The 19,480-nt window shown below is 28.6% G+C and overlaps 2 protein-coding genes across 4 annotated transcripts; one reads left to right on the top strand and one right to left on the bottom strand.

The window, feature by feature from the left end:
- Positions 1–1,037: 1,037 nt before the first annotated feature.
- LOC109804039 (uncharacterized) lies at positions 1,038–4,861 on the bottom strand. Of its 3 annotated transcripts, XM_083063512.1 has the most exons (5): positions 4,098–4,861; positions 3,848–3,992; positions 3,484–3,724; positions 2,790–2,869; positions 1,038–1,538 (listed from the first exon to the last, which is right to left on the bottom strand). In XM_083063512.1, exons 1-5 carry the CDS (start codon positions 4,859–4,861, stop codon positions 1,467–1,469), a joined length of 1,302 nt encoding a protein of 433 aa, XP_082919638.1. In that variant the 3' UTR covers positions 1,038–1,466. The 3 variants fall into 3 exon arrangements, with proteins under 3 accessions (XP_082919638.1, XP_082919637.1, XP_082919639.1); XM_083063511.1 differs by having other exon boundaries at positions 3,848–4,861; XM_083063513.1 differs by lacking the exon at positions 2,790–2,869 and having other exon boundaries at positions 3,848–4,861.
- A 12,974-nt stretch (positions 4,862–17,835) lies between these two features.
- Positions 17,836–19,124, top strand: LOC109799635 (putative calcium-binding protein CML44). Its single transcript, XM_020360238.3, has one exon. It carries the CDS (start codon positions 18,479–18,481, stop codon positions 18,950–18,952), a length of 474 nt encoding a protein of 157 aa, XP_020215827.1. The 5' UTR covers positions 17,836–18,478; the 3' UTR covers positions 18,953–19,124.
- The last annotated feature ends 356 nt before the right edge of the window (positions 19,125–19,480 follow it).

Here is a 19,480-nt window from a genome sequence, read left to right as displayed (position 1 = left end):
TTGACCAATGATGGCAAATAATGTTTTGAAGCAAAGAGCATCTTTAATAGTAAGATTCATCGATTGCAAAAAGATAGAAATTATATTATACTGCAAATTCTAGTATATTTTTCAATTAATTCTTAATATTATATTGTTATGTTTTGCCTATGAAAGGTCATATGCTTTAAAGTTAGTAATGAATCAATTGAATAAAAATCAAATAGTGAATTTGTGAGATATAACTCTTATTCTCTCTCTGAATTTATTTTCACTCGGCAAGTGGGTTTTGATAACAATATCAAAATATCAATAAATGGTCTATAGTGAAGTTGGAGCTTTGTCTCGTAACTTGAAAATGGTACATTCAAAGGCCTATTGACTAAGTTGTGACCCAAGTTGTGTTGACTACTATGCATCTCTTGACAACACCTTTGCTATTTTTTAATCCTCTTTGACCCTAAATTTTGAATTAGCCTTCAAGAGATTGAGAACTGTTTTGAATTTCTTACCATATAAAATTTGTAATAAATTTTCTAGATCTAAAACTAAATACATAGCCAAATACAATAATGATTACGACTTTGACCACTAGCTTAAGCATAAATTATTAGTTTGATAAAATATAAGAACTAATTTGTTTACAAAACTCATCCAACCTCTTGTGACTTTACAAGAGATTTATCTAGATATTATAATTCCATTTAATTATTAGTAAATAATAATAACATCTGAAATAAAAAACTATATAATAATAACTAAGTTCCTTGACTAAGATTGATATTGTTTGGTAAATTTCTCACTAAATTTTCTTTTGTTAAAAAATACACCCATCTCCCTATTTAAATAAATGAAACTTTAGTCTTTATTTATTTATTTTTTCAAAAGTTTCATTAATTTTTTATTATTATCAAAATATCATTTAGGTTAATACTCCTCAAAATAATTACATTAAAACATTATCTACAATTTTAACGTCACAAATACCTTGCATCTAAATAAGAGTGTTTTGCTAGTGTACTTAATGGTGGACCCTGACTGTTTATAGTAATCAGCAAGAACAAGAATTTGTAGTGTTGCTCCTACATGGTTTCCAAGAAATTATAAAGTGTTGAACACAAGAAACAAGATATTTCAGAAACACTGATGCATACAAGATATCATGCATTTCAGCTCAACAGTAAAAATAGTTTAGAAAGCATATATTATGTTTCCGAGCCACCTTAATCCCCTCCATCATCATCTTCTCAATGGAATAATAAAAAATAGACAAAAAGAGAATCAAGGGTATAGCACAAAATGAAAATAAGTAATGAGCTTATAACATGTGCTTCCATCCTGAAAGAACTCCTAATGTGAACCACAACTCTGGGAATCTCTCCTTCTCTAAGTCAGAGTTCAAAGATAGATTTAACTGTACATAAACTTTGTTGACTGTGTTAGTTAAGTTCATGCTTCCAAATCTTAGAAATAGAAAGGTTCCATTTTTACATTTTTCGTAACCTCTCCAAACACAATTGATCAAGCCAAGGCTGAAATATTCCTTCGTGGGTCAAGTTCTGCAACAATACATAAAAACAAAGTAAATCAAGATATCTGCTATTCTATGCAATTCACATGACTCAGCAGAAGATATATACAAGAACTTACATTCACCAATGTGTTAGAACATGCAGATATGAAATTAAGAATCAATGCATCATATAAACCAATAAATGTAAAAAAAATAAAATAAAAATGCACAAGTATAAATGAAAAGTCACCAAATCTAAAAGTATTACCAGAATATGTTTGATTAAACTTTCTTTAAAGAAATGCTTTTTTAATAAAAATAAAAAAGCTTCCTTATTTTTCAATTTATTTGTCTAAACTTAATTTTTTAAAATAAGTAATTTTTCTTATTTTTAATAAGCAATTTCTTATTTGTTTCTTGAATAATTACTTTCTTAGACACACTTCTTTAAAAATATTCTTTTTAAATTTAAATAAACGGACTCTAAATAGTAAATGAGATACAATCATGTAGATCTATTTTTTACATACACCATTTTTTTTTTAATTCAAGATACTGACTAAAGAAAATATTATTAACAATGGAGACAATATTTGCCCCAAAACTAATTGTTATGACCGACAAACAGATAAACATAATTACTAAAACAACTCTAAGAGCACTTTAGGATGAAAAATAGGCCGGATAGAAAATTAATATATGTTCTAAATTAATTTATAGTTTTATAATATTGAATTCTTAATAGTTCAAAAAATAAAATAGAAGTTCATAGAGTAAGAGCAATATGCTGTGATTTTATATAATAAAAAAAAGTAAAAAATAAATAAATAATAAATCTATTTAGATACAAATTTATAAGTGCTTTTGAGAATTTTTCTTTTTGAGAATCTTTCTAAAAAAAATATCCTTTAATTTTAGTAAAAAAGTTCGAAAAAAACACTTTTAATTTATATCTTAACAGATTCATTATCCATCCCTATCAGAGAGGAAAATATGTCTATCCAAGTAGATGTACATACATGTACAATAACCTGCTAATAAATTTAAAATTAGCCGTATCAGCCTTTTACAATTATATATTGGACATGGACATATAACTCAATTTAATTTTCAAGAACTTTCTTCACTCATAGGATTAACAATTACAACCAGAAACGATTCTATATTCAAATCACAGAAACCTTCAAAAATATCATAAGCAAAAAAAAAATTCAAGGTTGATTTCATTCTCGTCTCAATCACTAAATTGAAGAAGGTCAAAAACAGAATTTATGTGAACATGAATCTATTGACTTACTTGCAACCAGAAAATAAATCCACGCAAGAGAAACAAAACCCTTTCTGGTTGTTTGAATTGGACAAGTGCTTTTGCGAGATCTGCTCAGTTATGAAACAAATATTTGACAGAGGATGCTTAGATTGAACGAAGACAGAGTTATGCAATAATGTAAATAGATTAATAGAAGCAACTGAAAGTCCATAAAATAAAAAAGCAAAAGCAACCTAACAAACTTGCACAAATCATAGATTTTTATATATACAGACTGAAATGGTATTCCCATCTACAAAATCTAACTCAAATATATTGATTATTAAAAAAAAAAGTAATAATGAGTCACAAGAATGAGCTCCTCTAGAGTTATAAAAAGATATTATGGTCTATCTGTACTAGAGATCGGAGAGAAATAAAATATATTAGTTGGTTCCTGTTAATTAGCAGATTTGGATACAAGTTAAAAATATGTTTTAGAACTTTACTACTAAAAAAAAACTCTTTATTTTCAACTGATAAGTTCTAAAAAATTCTCTTAAATTTGTATCTAAACAAAATCTATGTCAAGCAAGAGATGTTTAATTTTAGAGCTTGAGGAATGAATAAAAACCATTGAATCCTGATTCTTGACAGCTTAGTTAGGATTAAAAGTTAACAATTTATAAATAAAAGGGAAATATCTGAAAAATTAAACTAGTTGAGAAAATGCAAGACCAACCAGGGTACATCTCAAGATATGATTTGTTGACACCCTTAGTGTGGTAAGACTTAACCACCCCTCGACGAGTTTCTATATGACGTTCCTTTTGCCTTTTCTGGCGTACTTCATGAAGAAGCCTATTACATTCTTCTTGGTCATAAGGCCTTTGAAGATCATTCATAAGTCTTCTCCTAAACTGAGAATGAGCTTTGCCAGATAATTGCCAGTTATCTCTGGGATTCTTCTCTGTTTGGAACCACTATACACACAAAGACATATTACAAAGTTAGAACATAATTGTTTACATAATAATATGCATGTGTGAGACATATTGCAGATTATGAACAATACAATTACATTGTGTGAAGTTAAAGACACTTACAGATGGATCGTATGCTTTAGATGAAACAAATGGAGTATTTTCATGAATTTGATTAGCCTCTAGAACAATAAGATCTGAGTTAGAGGAATTGCTGTCATCATCATCATTCCTCTCTGGCGTACATTCCACCTCGCCATCAACAATCCTAATAGAATTCAGATATTGTTGATAATCTTCATCAACATCACTCAACATTTCAGGAGTAACATATGCATGATCAGAAACTTGTGAATTTTGCACAACACTTGACCTCTTTTGTATTAATTCAGTAGGCATTTCGTCATCTTCTCTGCAACAAGAATTCAGGTATGTCTGGTAATCTTCATCCACATCATCTAACTCTGAATAACAATTGTCATTGCTCCTGGGGACGCCAGAAATATCTTCACGAGGCTTTTTCTTACTTGATCCTCTTTTACCCTCCAAATTCTGCTGAGATTTCATTGGGGCACTTGTCTGTCTTCTTACCAAATCACTCCCTTGATTTCCAGTCTCATCCCTTTGATTCAAACCCTTCAAATTCTCAGTGTCTAACCTGGACTCATTTTGCAACCTTTTTATTTCCCTACAATTATCCAAGAATGTTCTATAGTCACTATCAGAATGATCATCATGATCACTGTTGCGGCCAATATTGATGTCATTATTAGAACCATCAATATTACTATCATCACTCACAACATCAATATCAGGTTTATAATTAACCAAAAACGCTTTGTAATCTTCATCCATTTCATCTTCTGGCATATGAACATTTTTCTTAGTTAAAGATATCACGTTTCCACAACTCTTCACACTTGACCTGGTAGCACTATCAAAATTACAAGGCTTTAAACGTTTACTCTTCACACTTGACCTTGTATCACTATCAAAATCATAAGGCTTTAAACGTTTATTTGAAAGTTCCCTTCTCTTCCATCGTCTTTCTAACCTATAATCTTCAGAACCAGGACCTTTCAAATTCTGACCCACATCATAATCATCTAGGTCAATCGGGACCTGTTTACTCCCCATTTTTTCCTTTGACGAGATCAGTGTCCTCCCCCTTTGAAATAGGATACTCAATCACTGTAAACAGGAAAAATTAAAAAAAAAAACAGTCCACATGTTACGGTAAAAATTGATATCAGAGGAACAGATTACGGTGAAAAATATTTATATGAAAAATACGCTGATTTTCTAACAAACATGTTCAGTGCGTTATTGGAAACAAAATGTAATCCAAACCACAGATACAGTACAACAATTTGAGTAAATACATCAATATGTAACGATCAGGCAATTATTCTTTTTAAAAGGTGAAGATTTTTTCTTAAATCAACAACCAAAATCACAAATATAGTTCTGCAGAGACACTCCAAAGCAAGATTAAATGAAATACATAACTATAAATATTCAACAATACCAATCATATTCATACTCATTCTGCTCATTATACCTTCAAAACCAAAATCGAAACCATAACATGACAAATTAATATTTCAAACGAGTCAATCATGATAAAAACAAAGGAAAAAATTAATAAAATAGCAACACAAAAAGCAATTGAAGACAAAAGTAAAAAATTTCAAAAGATTACCTCCAACCCAACCCTTAGGATGACCTAGATGAATGATAAGTTTCCATTCCAACTTTCAGTAACCCACATAATCTGCGTTACTTAAATTAGCCTAAATAAAATATTCATTATTCCATAAACCTTTTCACTTCACTCGTTCTTCAAAATAATGACTTGGTTCCTAAACCTATCTTTCCTTAGAATTAGATCTACAGCATGCACTCCTTAACCGTTACATTCGCAGTCTTTCTTATAATAACTATTTTTCAACCCCGTGTTCTCCAAAGATAAAACAAATAAATAAAAAAAACAATTAGAAAGAACATTTGAAAGATGAAAGCAATAACATTTTTTGTTTTCCCCCTTTCAAAAGTAAATCCCTCAAGAAAACAAAGATGGTATTTTTGCATCGATTAAAAATTAAAATAAATAAATAATACCAACATCTTAGACATGAATAAAAATGTAGAAGAAGAGTGTGAAAATGTGGAATCAAAGTGATTATACCTAAACTAATTGATACTTATGATGAAAAAGACATAAAAAAATTAAAAAGAGAAGAACATAGGAAAACCTTAAACGGAGTGGAAAGCGAGTAACAAACAAGTAGGTGGGTTCTGAACTGAACACAGAGTGAACCAATCTCTAACTCGCAGTGGTATATGATGTTACATTCCCAACCTTTCATATACCTAACCTTGTGACTCATTAATACCACCATCCTTTATAATTGATTTTCTTTTTTATGTATAAATACATTAACACAATTTTCTGATTGCATAGAATATTATATACATTTTGATTAGTGTATGTAATGATTTTTCAATTGTTTCTTTTATTGTTTTCATAATCTATATTTAAAATTTAAAAAAAAAATTGATATTTTATTTGATACATGTATCAAAAATTATCTTGTATGTTTTTATTTGAGATATTTAACTTATCATTATTCGGGTGATAATTAATATTTTTAAAACAATTTTAATGAATGTATTGTAAATGTTACAAAATTTACTTAATAATATTTTTATCTAATATTTACACTTGAAGTAAAATAAATAAATATTACTTTGATTTTAAGTTTAATAAAAAAACAAAATTTGGTTAATTTTTTCTTTTCATATTAGTATTTTGATTTATATAATACATACACATGACAAATATTTATTTATAAGGATAATAAATAAGATATTCTCTTTTGATCTTAGATTATTTTATCTAATAACTTTTTTATCTTTTATAATTATTACTAAAAAAGTGTTCAAATAATTCGATTAATTAGTTATTATTTAATCTTAATTTTTATTTTTATTTCGTATTTATTTGTTTTAAAATACATGCTGGTATGAAATATTTTTTTTCTACATTAATTTTATATAATTTAAATCTTCTATTATTAGTAGTGAAAAAAAAAAGAAAAAATAATTATTCTTATGAGTAATTTAAGAATAATGTTTGACTTGCAATAAGATTTTACAATAATTTATATATCATTTTTGTGTTGTCTTGTCTCTCTCACTTTATTTTATTATGAAAAGAGATACTTATTATTGATAGAAAAAAGAAATATAATAATAATATTGTACAATTTTTGTTGTAATATAATATTACTCATAAAAAAAATGACAGTGAGTATTTTCATAATAAAATTAAAAAAAAAATACAAACATAAAAAAATAAGATTTTAAAGAATGGTAGAATATACGAGATGGTTGTATAAATATAAATAGTATATATAAAAATAGGGGAGAAATAGTTATAAAAAAATATTCACTTTATATAATAGTAAAAATATAAATTAAAATTTGGATAAGAACGTTCTTAAGTATTATTTTTCAACAAAAGTAGTTTTAGTTGTTTTTCTTTAATATTAACATTTTAAATATTTTTTCTTAATTTCTTATTTTTTTAATCTATCATTTTGTTATTTATAAGTTAACTTTAAATATTTTTTAAAAATATTAATGATTAAAATAATCTTATATAGTTATATATATTATAAATTTTAAATATAATTTATATGATAAAAATATTATTTTTATAATTTAATTATAATATAATTTATATATTTAAATATGTTTATTTATTATAAATTTTAATTACATAAAATAAAATATATCTAGCTCATTGCACATGCATGTACAAGTTAAAATATTAAGTTATAATAAAAACATTTTTAAATGTATTAATTAGGATATAATAATTAAAATTTTAATAAATAGATATATTTTAATATATAAAATATATTTTAAATTAATGATAAATAATTTATATTGTAATATAATATTATTTTAAATTATTAATAATTTATTTTTAAAAAAATATTCTCTTTATATGAATTAATAAAGAAAAGAACCATTTTATTTCTCTTAAATTTTAAAAATTATAAATAAAAAAAATAGAAAAATTGAATGAATGGTTGTGTTGTGGATAATTAGTTACTTAAAAAATATGAGTAGTTAGTTAATTTTTTTTTAATAAATAAGGAATATAATGATCTATTAAAGTAGAAATAAAAATTAATTGTTGGTCGTGTATCCTTTTTATAATAGATATAAATTATAATATTTTTTTTTAATGAGTATTCTTTAACAATAATATTATTAACTATTTTTTAATGAGAGAGTTTTTGAAGTTTTTTTTAATTTCTCAAACTTTTAATATATCATTTTTATTTATAAATTAAATTCAAATAATTTCTTTAATAAAAATATCAATAGCTAAAATGTTTTCTTTTATGATTATCTGTCAACTTAAATTACTGAAATAAAATATCAAATAATTTTTAATTTTTCAAAAAATTTGTAGATTTGAATTATTTATTAAAAAAAATTAATTTTGTAACTGGATTCTTAAAACTTAATAAAAATGATTAATTATTGAATAAATTAAATTTATTAAGAATATATATATATATATAATCTTAAATTCAAATTTTATTATTTATTATAATATTCTCTAAAAATTAAAAAAAATAAAGTATTTCAAATCCCAATAGAATTAATAAAATGTCTAGTCCACATTAAATTCTTTAAATTTCCTTTTAAAATGATAAATTTTATTTTTCATTAAGAAAAATATCAAGACTAGCCAGCAGACATAACTTTTTTTTTTTTTTTACAATATTAATCGAACAACATGTCCTAAATAATCAACTTAATCATTCAAATAATTTTTGTTGTTGTAATTTTTAAAAAAAGAAATTTAGAAATTACCTAAAAATAAATTTTGATATGAGAAATAATAATCAACATAATTTAATAGTGATATGGCAATTTAATCACAATCTACCATAAATAATAAATTTTTTAATTTTTTAATAATTATCTTAAAAATCATATAAATTATAATTTTTAATTAATTAATTGTTTAAAACTTTTTACACTAACAATACATCATCATTAAACTCTACTCATTATACTCAAATTTTGGATGAGAGATATCATATAAAAAAAATTAGTATAGTTAAAGTCTTTTGTCAAGATTAATGGAGCATTTTGTCCTAATTAATCCTTTAAATTACTAAAATTATTATTTATTTTTAATTTTTAAATAAAGGAATTTCAAGAATACAAGTCTAGGTTCCTCAACAAAATTCATAAAATGTTCAATTCTAATTAATTTTGAATAATTAATTTAAACTAAATAAAACTATTACACTTTATACCATTAAAAAAATTAAAAAATAAATAAATTTAAATAAATATATCATTTTTTATATTGTACATTCTTTTGTGTATTTAGATTATAACATACAAATTATATCAACACAAACTAATATGTTACTCAAGTTAAATTATGAATAAACAAACAAATAAACAAGTTAGTGTAACGATCTTACATGTTTTTATATTTATTATAGTTCAGCTATTATGCAACAAAAATATTACAAATAAATAATTGAATTAGTTTTATGCAACAAATACCTGATCATTCATATATATATATATATATATATATATATATATATATATAGAGAGAGAGAGAGAGAGAGGGGGTAAAAAATAAAAAACAATTTTTGGACATCAACAAGAAAAACATAAATCCCCTTATAGGTTACATATTTACCTTGTACACACACACACACACACACACACACACACACACACACACACACATATATATATATATATATATATATATATATATATATCAACTACACCACTATGTGAAAAAATAAACATAATCATCGATCAAGCATGACCCTCCACCATTACATAAGCCCACATGTTAATCCTATTCTACTCTTATATCAAGTATGACCATTATAGTTTCAACCACAAGAAAAATAAATAAGGATAAGCTTATGAAAAGGAAACAAAGCATATCACAACATGAAGTAACAATTAAACAACAATAGTCTTTTACACAACACAATTTTAGCTCATCACCAACTACAACGCATACAACTTACACCACAACACATCATAATAACAACATAAACAACAATAAACAACTAATGTGTAATCATGCATATCAACTATGAAGATTTTTTACAATAAAAGTGAGTAATTAAAGTGACTAGAGTTGTCAAAGTGAGCTCTAGATAGTAGGCCAACCTTGCCCACCTTGAAAATGGGTTGGGTTTGGCAAATAAAAAACCAAGAACTTCATAATTTGCTAAAAAAATTCAACCCAGCTCACTTGGGTTAGAATCGTAGTGGGATGAGTTGTCCATCTAACCCACTAACATCTCTTATTAGTTTAACCCACCAATGGCCCACTTTATAGATGAAAATAAATTTGATATTAAATAACATGAAATTATTAAAGATTTATCTCTCTAAGCCCCCAATGAAGTTCAATATTGATGGACAACCACTCCAATGACAATTTTGTTTTTGATTATTTAAAGTTGTATACTTTTTTAATTAAGTTTAATATTGTATGCATGATGTTTTTTTTATCGGCTAAAAGAAATACATTAAGGAGGCACTAGGGGTGCCAAACCCAAATACAAAAATGTTGAGAAATAAGAAAGAAGTTACAAATAGTTTTATACTACTCCAAAGTTTTATGTTCCTATTAAGTTTAATGTTGTATGCATGACGCTTAATTTGATAATTTTTATTTTAGATTGAAGGATATTTTAGATTGAATTTTATTTTAAATTAGAGCTTTTTTATATAAAAGAAAATAGGTGGGTTGGTGGGCTGACTCGTTTAGCCCACCAACCTATCGTGGGCCAAGCCAATTTGGAAAATTTTAAGCATTAACATAGGGGTTAGGTTGACCTGTTTTAATAATCATAGGTTAGACCCTATGAACCATAGCGTTTGATCTATCACATTTAAGTCAAGTAAAGACAACTTCAAATCTCTCAGAAAACCTGTTTAACAAATTAATTTGATTTCTCAATTTTGTCACTTAAACTACGAACTCTAGTAATATGTCAAGGTATAACAGTTTAGGCATGACTCTACCATGACATTAGCTTATAACATTAAGTCACTTATGAGATTAGCCCACCGACTATCCTTCAAATACTACGTGCTCCTATATTCGATTAGAGACTAAGTCTTCGACCTTGTATTTTACTTAATTGGTCGCTTTATACACACATTTCTCGACCTTAACCACATACAAATATCACATAAAATCTAGAGGAAACAACTACCCATCCAGAAGCTAACTTACTTATTAAAGAATTTCAACTTGAGCTCTCAGAGCACCACAACTTATATCCACACAATAGGATATTTTGATTTCTAAAACAACTTTTACTCTCTTATAGTTTTTATGTATCTCAACAAAAATATGTATCTACACCACATGCCTAACAACTTAATCAACTATAGCAACATATAACTTGACAGCCTAATCATTTATTAACTTACAACTTAATAGTATAAATATCACCATATAATATATCAACTTGAAATATAATGAACTATCATCACATCATTTTCATCATACAACTTAATCGTCATCAATTAATCATAAAATAACTTAAACATCACTTTAAAATCATGCAACTTGCGCCAAACGTTATCTCCTGGATGCCCGACGCCATTGAGGCAAGGGATTTCCTATCTCACCCATACCCCACATGATTGAGTTAAAGAGTCTCCCACTCTCTTATGCCTGGCGTGTCAACCCAATTAGGCAAAGTGGCTTAACTTGATCCACGTTCAACACCACTTATTTGAAGCCTAACGTGATTTTAACCCGAGATGATTTTTTCTCCTCACACCTGGTGCCACCAATCTTCCATTTGACATGAGTAGGACAAAACTTATTGGTTAAAGTTAAGCCCAACATCACGAAGGCACATTTGATGTGATATCAATTATTGCATTTATGAAATCTCTCAATCTACCTATAAAAATAGTAACTTGCCAACATGCATTACATCATACCATATCTAAACAACATGTACAACACAATTATACCATCAAAAATTGTAATAACCCAGCAAGTCACCACTACTTACTACGAAAATCGATGACAAAGCAAAAGTTAAAAAAAACATACATAAACCATCTAGCTAGACAAATCAACCTACATAGGTCACTAACTATTCATGCACAAGTTAAAATGTATGGAGTATACACAACAAATAAAAAAAATCTAGTACATATACCATGTACATCCTGGTTTAAACCACAACATAAATATCTTTTAGATGAATGATCGAGAACTCCAAAACATGACTCCACTAAAGAGTCTTACAAAACAAGCTACCTCTAACATGACTCAACATCACCACTCTAGCCAACCACCTAATATTGTCCTGCTCACATACTAGGTATGGTCATCATAGTGTAACGTAGTTAGTAGACTGGAACGAGGCGTTCCGGATTTGGAACGGGCCGTTCCAAACTACTAAAACAAAGGTGATTTAGTAGCCTAGAACGGGCCGTTCCCAAACTGGAACGGGTCGTTCCCAAACTACTAAATAGGCCTATGAATCTTGAACTGGAACGGTCCGTTCCAGAATGGTCATTGTGAGTTAAATTTCCCTCTAGAACGGGCCGTTTCGATTTTAGAACGGGTCGTTCTAGACGTGCCAGAACGGGCCGTTCTGGTTTCAGAATGGGCCGTTCTGCATGTGAATTTTTCACATAGTGTAGGAGCCCAAAACAGGTCGTTCCGGATTTGGAACGGGTCGTTCTGGCCAATTTAGACTTCTATATATAGAGGTTGTGGACAGTTGAGGAAAAGGGAGGTTTTTAGAGAGAAGTTTTAGAGAGAAGGGCTGTGGATTAGGAAGCTTGCTTTGGGTGGATTGAAGTCCCGGGTTGAGCTTCGGAAAGGGAATTTTGCTTCTTCTCAGTTCTTGGCTATTTTAAGTCAATCTTCAGGTAAGGGGAGCTAGATTGTAAAGTTGTCGATTGTATGTTAGTTGGGTACTTAGGTTGATTAGTATGAGTTGGGTTATGTGATGAAAATATTGTGTGTTGCTAATATATGATTAAATATTTATTAATGATGTTGTTGGTGATGCTTGCATGATGAAAATGGAATTGAAATGAGATGTTGTGTTGTTAAAATGTGTTGTTAAATAACGTTGATGAGTTGTTGTGCTGATATATCATGTTGTTTAAGTTGAAAGTTGATTAAGATGATGAGTTGAAAAGTCGCTATGTTGTTTAAAGTTGTTAAAAGTTGAGATTGATGACTATAGTTGTTTATTGCTGTATAGTTATTAAGTTGCCTATTATTGTAAAGTTGTTAAGTTGCTTATTGTTGTAAAGTTGTTAAGTTGTTTATTGCTGTAAAGTTGTTAAGATGCTTATTGCTGTAAAGCTGTGTTGTTGAGTTGTAAGCTGATTAAGCTGTGATGATAAGTTGTTGATCACTAAGACTAGAGGAGATGTTTTCGAAGTTGTTCATCCCATTGTGTGGATTGAGATAGTTGTGGTGCTCTGAGAGCTCAATTTGTTGAAAAACCCTCCTTGAGAAGTTGTCCCTTGGAGTGGTCGTTGTGTTGTTCTCCTCTAGGACTTAGTTGATCCCGTGTGTGGGCAAGGTCGAGGCACACGTGTACAAAGCGACCACGGTATAGGGGCAAGGTCGAGCTATACCTATTATAAAGCGACCACGGTATAGGGTCAAGGTCGAGTTATACCGATTATAAAGTGACCACGGTATAGGGGCAAGGTCGAGCTATACCGATTACAAAGCGACCACGGTATAGGGGCAAGGTCGAGCTATACCGATTATAAAGCGACCACGGTATAGGGGTTAGGTCGACCTATATCGATTACAATTGGCCAATTTGAGTAAAGTACGAAGTCAGGAACTTAGTTCCTAACCGAGTACTATAATTCCTTGTTTAAGTGGCAAAGTCTGAGAAACCATTATCGTGTTGTGGATTGATATCCAAATGTGTTGTGTTGTCAGTTTGGTAGGACCTAGCCACTTAGACTACTTACCATGTTGTAGGAGATCTCCGAGTCGAAATGCGTGACGACGCATAAGTTTTTAATGAGTTGATTTGTTGTTGATATGAGTAGTACATACGTTGTTGTGTTGTTAACCTGTAATTGTGTTGTATGTTGACCTTGTTGAGGATGATAATAGTGTTGTTATCTTGTAAGTTGCTTATTTGTTTACAAGTTGTGTGTTAATCTATAATATTGTTGAAGCTAGTTGAAATTAAGTTGATAAGGTTGCTATATGCCATGTATTGAAAAGATATTATTTTATGATGATTGAGTTGTAAATTATGAGTTGAGCTAATAAGTGTTGAGTTGATTGTGTTGTTTAAAGTTGAAATGATGTTTAGATGTATAGTTGTTATGTTGCATATTTAAATTATTATGAGTTGTTTATTGTCTCTAGCTTACCGTTGCATGTTTCCATGTGGTTTGGACTGCTATGATCATACGTTGTATGGGAGCAGGGTAGGGATAGACTGGAGATAGCTGCTAGAGGTCACAAGAGGTGCCTGAAGATGGATATTTTTTTGTAGGCTACCTTGTAGTAGCATATTTGGTTGTATATAACTAGTTGATGTTGGTTGCTTGATTAACAACTTGTGTTGTAAATATTTTATTATACTATTATATATATATATATATATATATTAGTAGGGTGTAGTGTTGTTCGTAGTGTGACGGCCATGACGGGTCGTTACACATAGTCTCAACCACAAGGGAAAAGAAAGGTAAGCTTACGAAAGAAACAACATATAACAATAAGACAAGGGCAACACAAACATATATCAATAATAGTACAACACATAACTTAACATCGTGTTCAATATTTATCAACTTCACTTTACTCAACAATTCAACATATATATATTAACAACTAATATGTCGTCACGCATGTCAACTAAGGAGATTTCCTACAACTAAAGTGAGCAGTTTAAGTGGCTTAACCCTACCAAACCACAACATTAGGCCTATCTCAGCCAAGTTAGGTATAATACAACATTAGGCCTCAAAGAGAGACACGTATATATAACTTTTTTTGATTTTATCAAGTTTTTTCACTTTAACAAGGAAGTATGGTACTATGTCAAGGTATACCAGTTTGGGTATGGCCTACCATAACATTAGCTTGCAACATTGATCCATCTATTGGATTAGCTCACCAACTATTCTAATTAAGACATGTATCTCAATCACATGTTCACGACTTCTCAACTTAACAGCTACACATCATACAACTTACATATTAACATCATCAATTCACAACATAGATATTCATCATTATATATATATATATATATATATATATATATATATATATATATATATATATATATATCTCAACATACAAACAACTTAATCATCAATATTCAACTATAACTCATCATAGAACAAAAATTCAACAACAAGCACGTCGTACCTAGTGCTACTCAAATGGCACTTGGCACCATCAAGACAAAAATCTCTCTATGTCGCTTAGGGATGGCAATGAGGTCCGTGGGGGCGAGTAGTAGGATACCGTACCTTCCCCATTAGATAAGAATCTACCTCATACTCTTCCCAATTCCTTTCATTACTAAAGTTTTAAAAGTACAAATGTGACTTTTCCTAAAGTATTCATCAATTTCATTTTATTGATTTTTTCAGAAGCATTAGAAAATGGAGAGGATCCATTTTTTCACACATACCCTTTTATCTATTTTTCAAAATTTCAAAACGAACTAAAATTTTATAATTGTGATTTTTCTTCTAAAACATAGAATTTTAAGATTAATTTTAGTACTCTAAAAAAATTTATAAGAAAATATTTTTCATAATTCTATAAAGTACTTTATGAAATAAAAGAAAAAACTCTTCTAGAATTTTCTTTTCCAAAAGTATGAAAAAAAATCTAAGATCGACATAATACCTTAAATTTTTGGAATCGATTATATTCCTTATGAACACACATATTTGTAAAAATATCATCAAATTATTTTATATTTAAGTGTCAAATTAGTTGTTGTGTATAAGTCAAATTAAATAGATTACTTCAAAAATTATAAATGAAAAATATAAGCAAAAGTGAAAAATTAGAGTTTAAAAAATCACAAAATTAAAAGTAAAAAAAAAAAATAAAAGTAAAAAAATGAGATACAATTGTATTGATTGTCGAAGAGAAAAATCAAGAATCAAAAAGTAAAAAAGAATAAAATAAAAAAAGAGTGATTAAAAAAATGAACTCGAAGAATAATGAAAGAAGGAAAAGGTAAATAAAAAATAAAATTTTTAAAATAAAATTTATTTAAAATAAGAAATTAATTAAAAAGTATTTTTAGTAAAAAAAACAATAAATAGAGAAAGGAGACATATTTATAAGGATGTGACATATAATGACGAACAAAACCGACGTGGCCCAATTGTTATATAGATTAGGTCCCAACCTAAGTTGGTTCATGATATATACACCTCCTTTTTTCTATAAGTACACCTCCTTTTAAAAAAAATAATTAAAATTTTAAAATATTTTTAATTTTTTGTTTTAAATTTTTTAATTTTACATCCACAACATTTAATTTAGTACTTTTTTTTTACACATCTTTCTTTTTTTTTCAATTTTTACATGCACCTTCTTATTTTTCCTTCATTCCACCTATTTTGGTAACATGTGAAAATTGAAAGAGAAAAAAAAAAAGTGTGAATAAGAAGAAGAAAGTAGCAAATTGAAAGTTAAAAATGTAAAATTAAATTTTTTTAAAAAAAGTATAATATTTTATAATTTTTTTTAAAAAAGAGGTGTACTTATAAAAAAAAAAAAAAAAAAAAGATGTATATATCATAAGCTACCTAAGTTAGATACTGTCCCAACATGGCTTAAAGACAAACGCTGACCCAACTTCGAATGATAGCCCAATGCCATATGAGCCCATAATCAGAACCATTAGTCTTGAACCCGCGTGGCTCACTGGAAGTTAACAAATGCTTAATTAAATAAATTATATTTTAGATTTACTTAAATAATTTATATCGTGATACAAACTTATTTCTAACAATTAAAAATAAATTAAATAGACATGAAAAAAAATAATATAATTTTTTATTTAATTAAAGAGAAAGTATTTTTTTTTATCCAACTATACTTAACATTTTTTTTTATATTTTTTAATTTAAATTTCAAAATTTTCTCAAATCCGTTTTCTTTCTACCTACATCGATTACAAGTCAATAAACATAGCATATAGGATTATAAAACCAAAATTCATTGAGAGGGAATGGGTTTACGAATTCTAATTGGAAATTACACGAGATGAAAGAACCAAAAGTTACAGCCCTTGTTTTTGTGATCGACCTTTATTGTTTGTCTCTTAATGCATGCATAATGATTGTTGGTCAACCCTCTCTTTATATTTTGTGCCTTGATCCTAAATTTTCCTTCTCTATTTATCATTGCATAGTTTGTGTTCTTCGTGAATTTGTCATTAAACCCTAACAATATACTCCTTTCAATATTTTGCTTGTCAACTTGTGAATGAGTGAAGAGGAAGGAATTATGTCAAAACCTTTAGAGGATTTAATGGTTGATGAGAGAATATGCATGAATTTGGTAGGCTAGGGATTCAATTACAATGAATGAGATGTTTTTTTTTTTACAAGATTTAATGTATCCATACATCTGAGCCTAAGGCACGAATGTAAGAAGCATGAGATTAGCTTCTTTTTTACTTGGTTATAAGGGTTTAATTTTGAGACATTTGTACACTATCAATTAATTAAAAAAACTTTAATTAATTATAATTTGACTTGCATTATCTTCTATTATGCTCTTGTACACCTCTCTCTAGTCATTCTTTCTCTTTTTTAACTTTTTATTATTATTATCATTTCTGTTTATTTCTTTATATTTTCTTGCTTCTTTATAATGTCAAAATAATCTCATAAGTATATAACAATGTAAAATTAAATTATGATATGAAACGTTTTTACATTATTAATATTCTACAAAATAATAATTTTTGAACACAAACAATAAATGAAATAGCACACAGTATTGGGTATATAGGGGCATAGACTCATAGTAATGTTAACGTCTGTCTCCAGAAGTCTCCACGTCTATCCGACACGTGTCCCTCTCTAGATAAGTCCAAAACAAGTGCACCACACACGCATTTGAATGCACTTTGGAAATTTTATTCTCATATTTGCACAACCCACAGACCAAAAATCTTCTCGAAAGTGACCCAACAGAGAAAAAACTATTCTACATACATACATATGTACAAAACATACATACATATGTACAAAACGACACTATAATTGTACACAGTACGAAATTACTTGACCATAAAAATTAAAGACCCTATGTACAATTATTAGAAGAAAAAAAATATCATAGACTAGAAAATTCGACTCATAAATATCCACTTGGAATAATCGAAAGTTGCTTTCAAGGCAAAGGCTGTGAAACTTCCTTCCAAGTTCCAATTCCCTTGTAGACTTGGATCATTCTCATCCACACATCATCAATAATTCAATATGGTAAGTGTAAGTCTCAATGGATTATTGTAGGACAATTTCGTAAGAGAAAATTGTGCCCACATATATGTTGTGCATGTATATAAACACCTGATGTGTTGCACAACATTCAAGTGTTGAGAGAGGTTTGACTGAAAAGTATAAAGAAGAGTTGATTGCATTGATATTCTTGAGTTTTGTATGTACGAAATGTGTCCCCTAACACACAGCGACTTGAAGCGGATTTTTGAGAAGGTTGACATGAATGGTGATGGGTTTTTGAGCCTTGAGGAGCTTCACTTGCTGCTAGAGAAAACAGGGTTCAATTTGAGCGTGGAAGAATTGGAGTCTCTTGTGGGAAAGAAGAGGCTTGACTTCAGTGAGTTTTTGTTGTTTTATGAATCCATGTTGAAGCAGGGGAATGAGGAAGAGGAGGAAGAGGGGGATAATGGGGGTGGTGATGAGGACCTTGTGGAGGCTTTCAAAGTGTTTGATATGGATGGGGATGGATTCATCACAAGCCAAGAGCTTGAGTGTGTGTTGAAGAGGCTTGGCATGTTGGACGAACTCTGTGGCAAGGATTGCACCACCATGATTTGCTCCTACGACACTAATTTTGATGGCAAGCTTGATTTTCACGAGTTTAAGGACATGATGCTGCTCACAACTTTGTGATCATCATCGTTAATTAATTTTGTTTCACACTTCACTACCTCATCATCATGCTATGCTACCATTTTTTCTTACATTTTGTGCTTTATTGTAAATATGATATATCATCTATAATTCTCTATATACATGTACGGAACTATGAATAGTAATACATTGATAGAACATGGAGCTTCAATAGTTATGCAATTAGTCACTCTTTACCTTCTTATTAGACTTTCTCTCAAGAAAATCCGAAACGTTAACTGGGCTTGTTGAGAGAGTTCTGTAACTACATTGAAAGTTCTAAATTTGTATATATAACTATCAACGTAACTTACTAAAATTTTATTATTTTAAAAGTTGCAGTGCCCGAAACACACTACAACCTTAAATTGACTTTGTTCTTAAAACGTCATCATTTGATGATTTGTCTAAACCCTTGGGCGGTGTGAGCCATATGTCACGGAAATAATAATACTGTAATATATACTATGTATAGGTGTTAATTAATTTTGACTTTTGACCATTTTATACACCTTGATAAATTGACAG

This window comes from Cajanus cajan, chromosome 9, assembly GCF_000230855.2.
Source record: "Cajanus cajan strain Asha chromosome 9, NIPB_CcT2T_4, whole genome shotgun sequence".
Classification (NCBI taxonomy): Eukaryota; Viridiplantae; Streptophyta; class Magnoliopsida; order Fabales; family Fabaceae; genus Cajanus; species Cajanus cajan.
The sequence above is the reverse complement of the archived record's forward strand: the minus strand, read 5'-3'. Positions and strand labels throughout refer to the sequence as shown.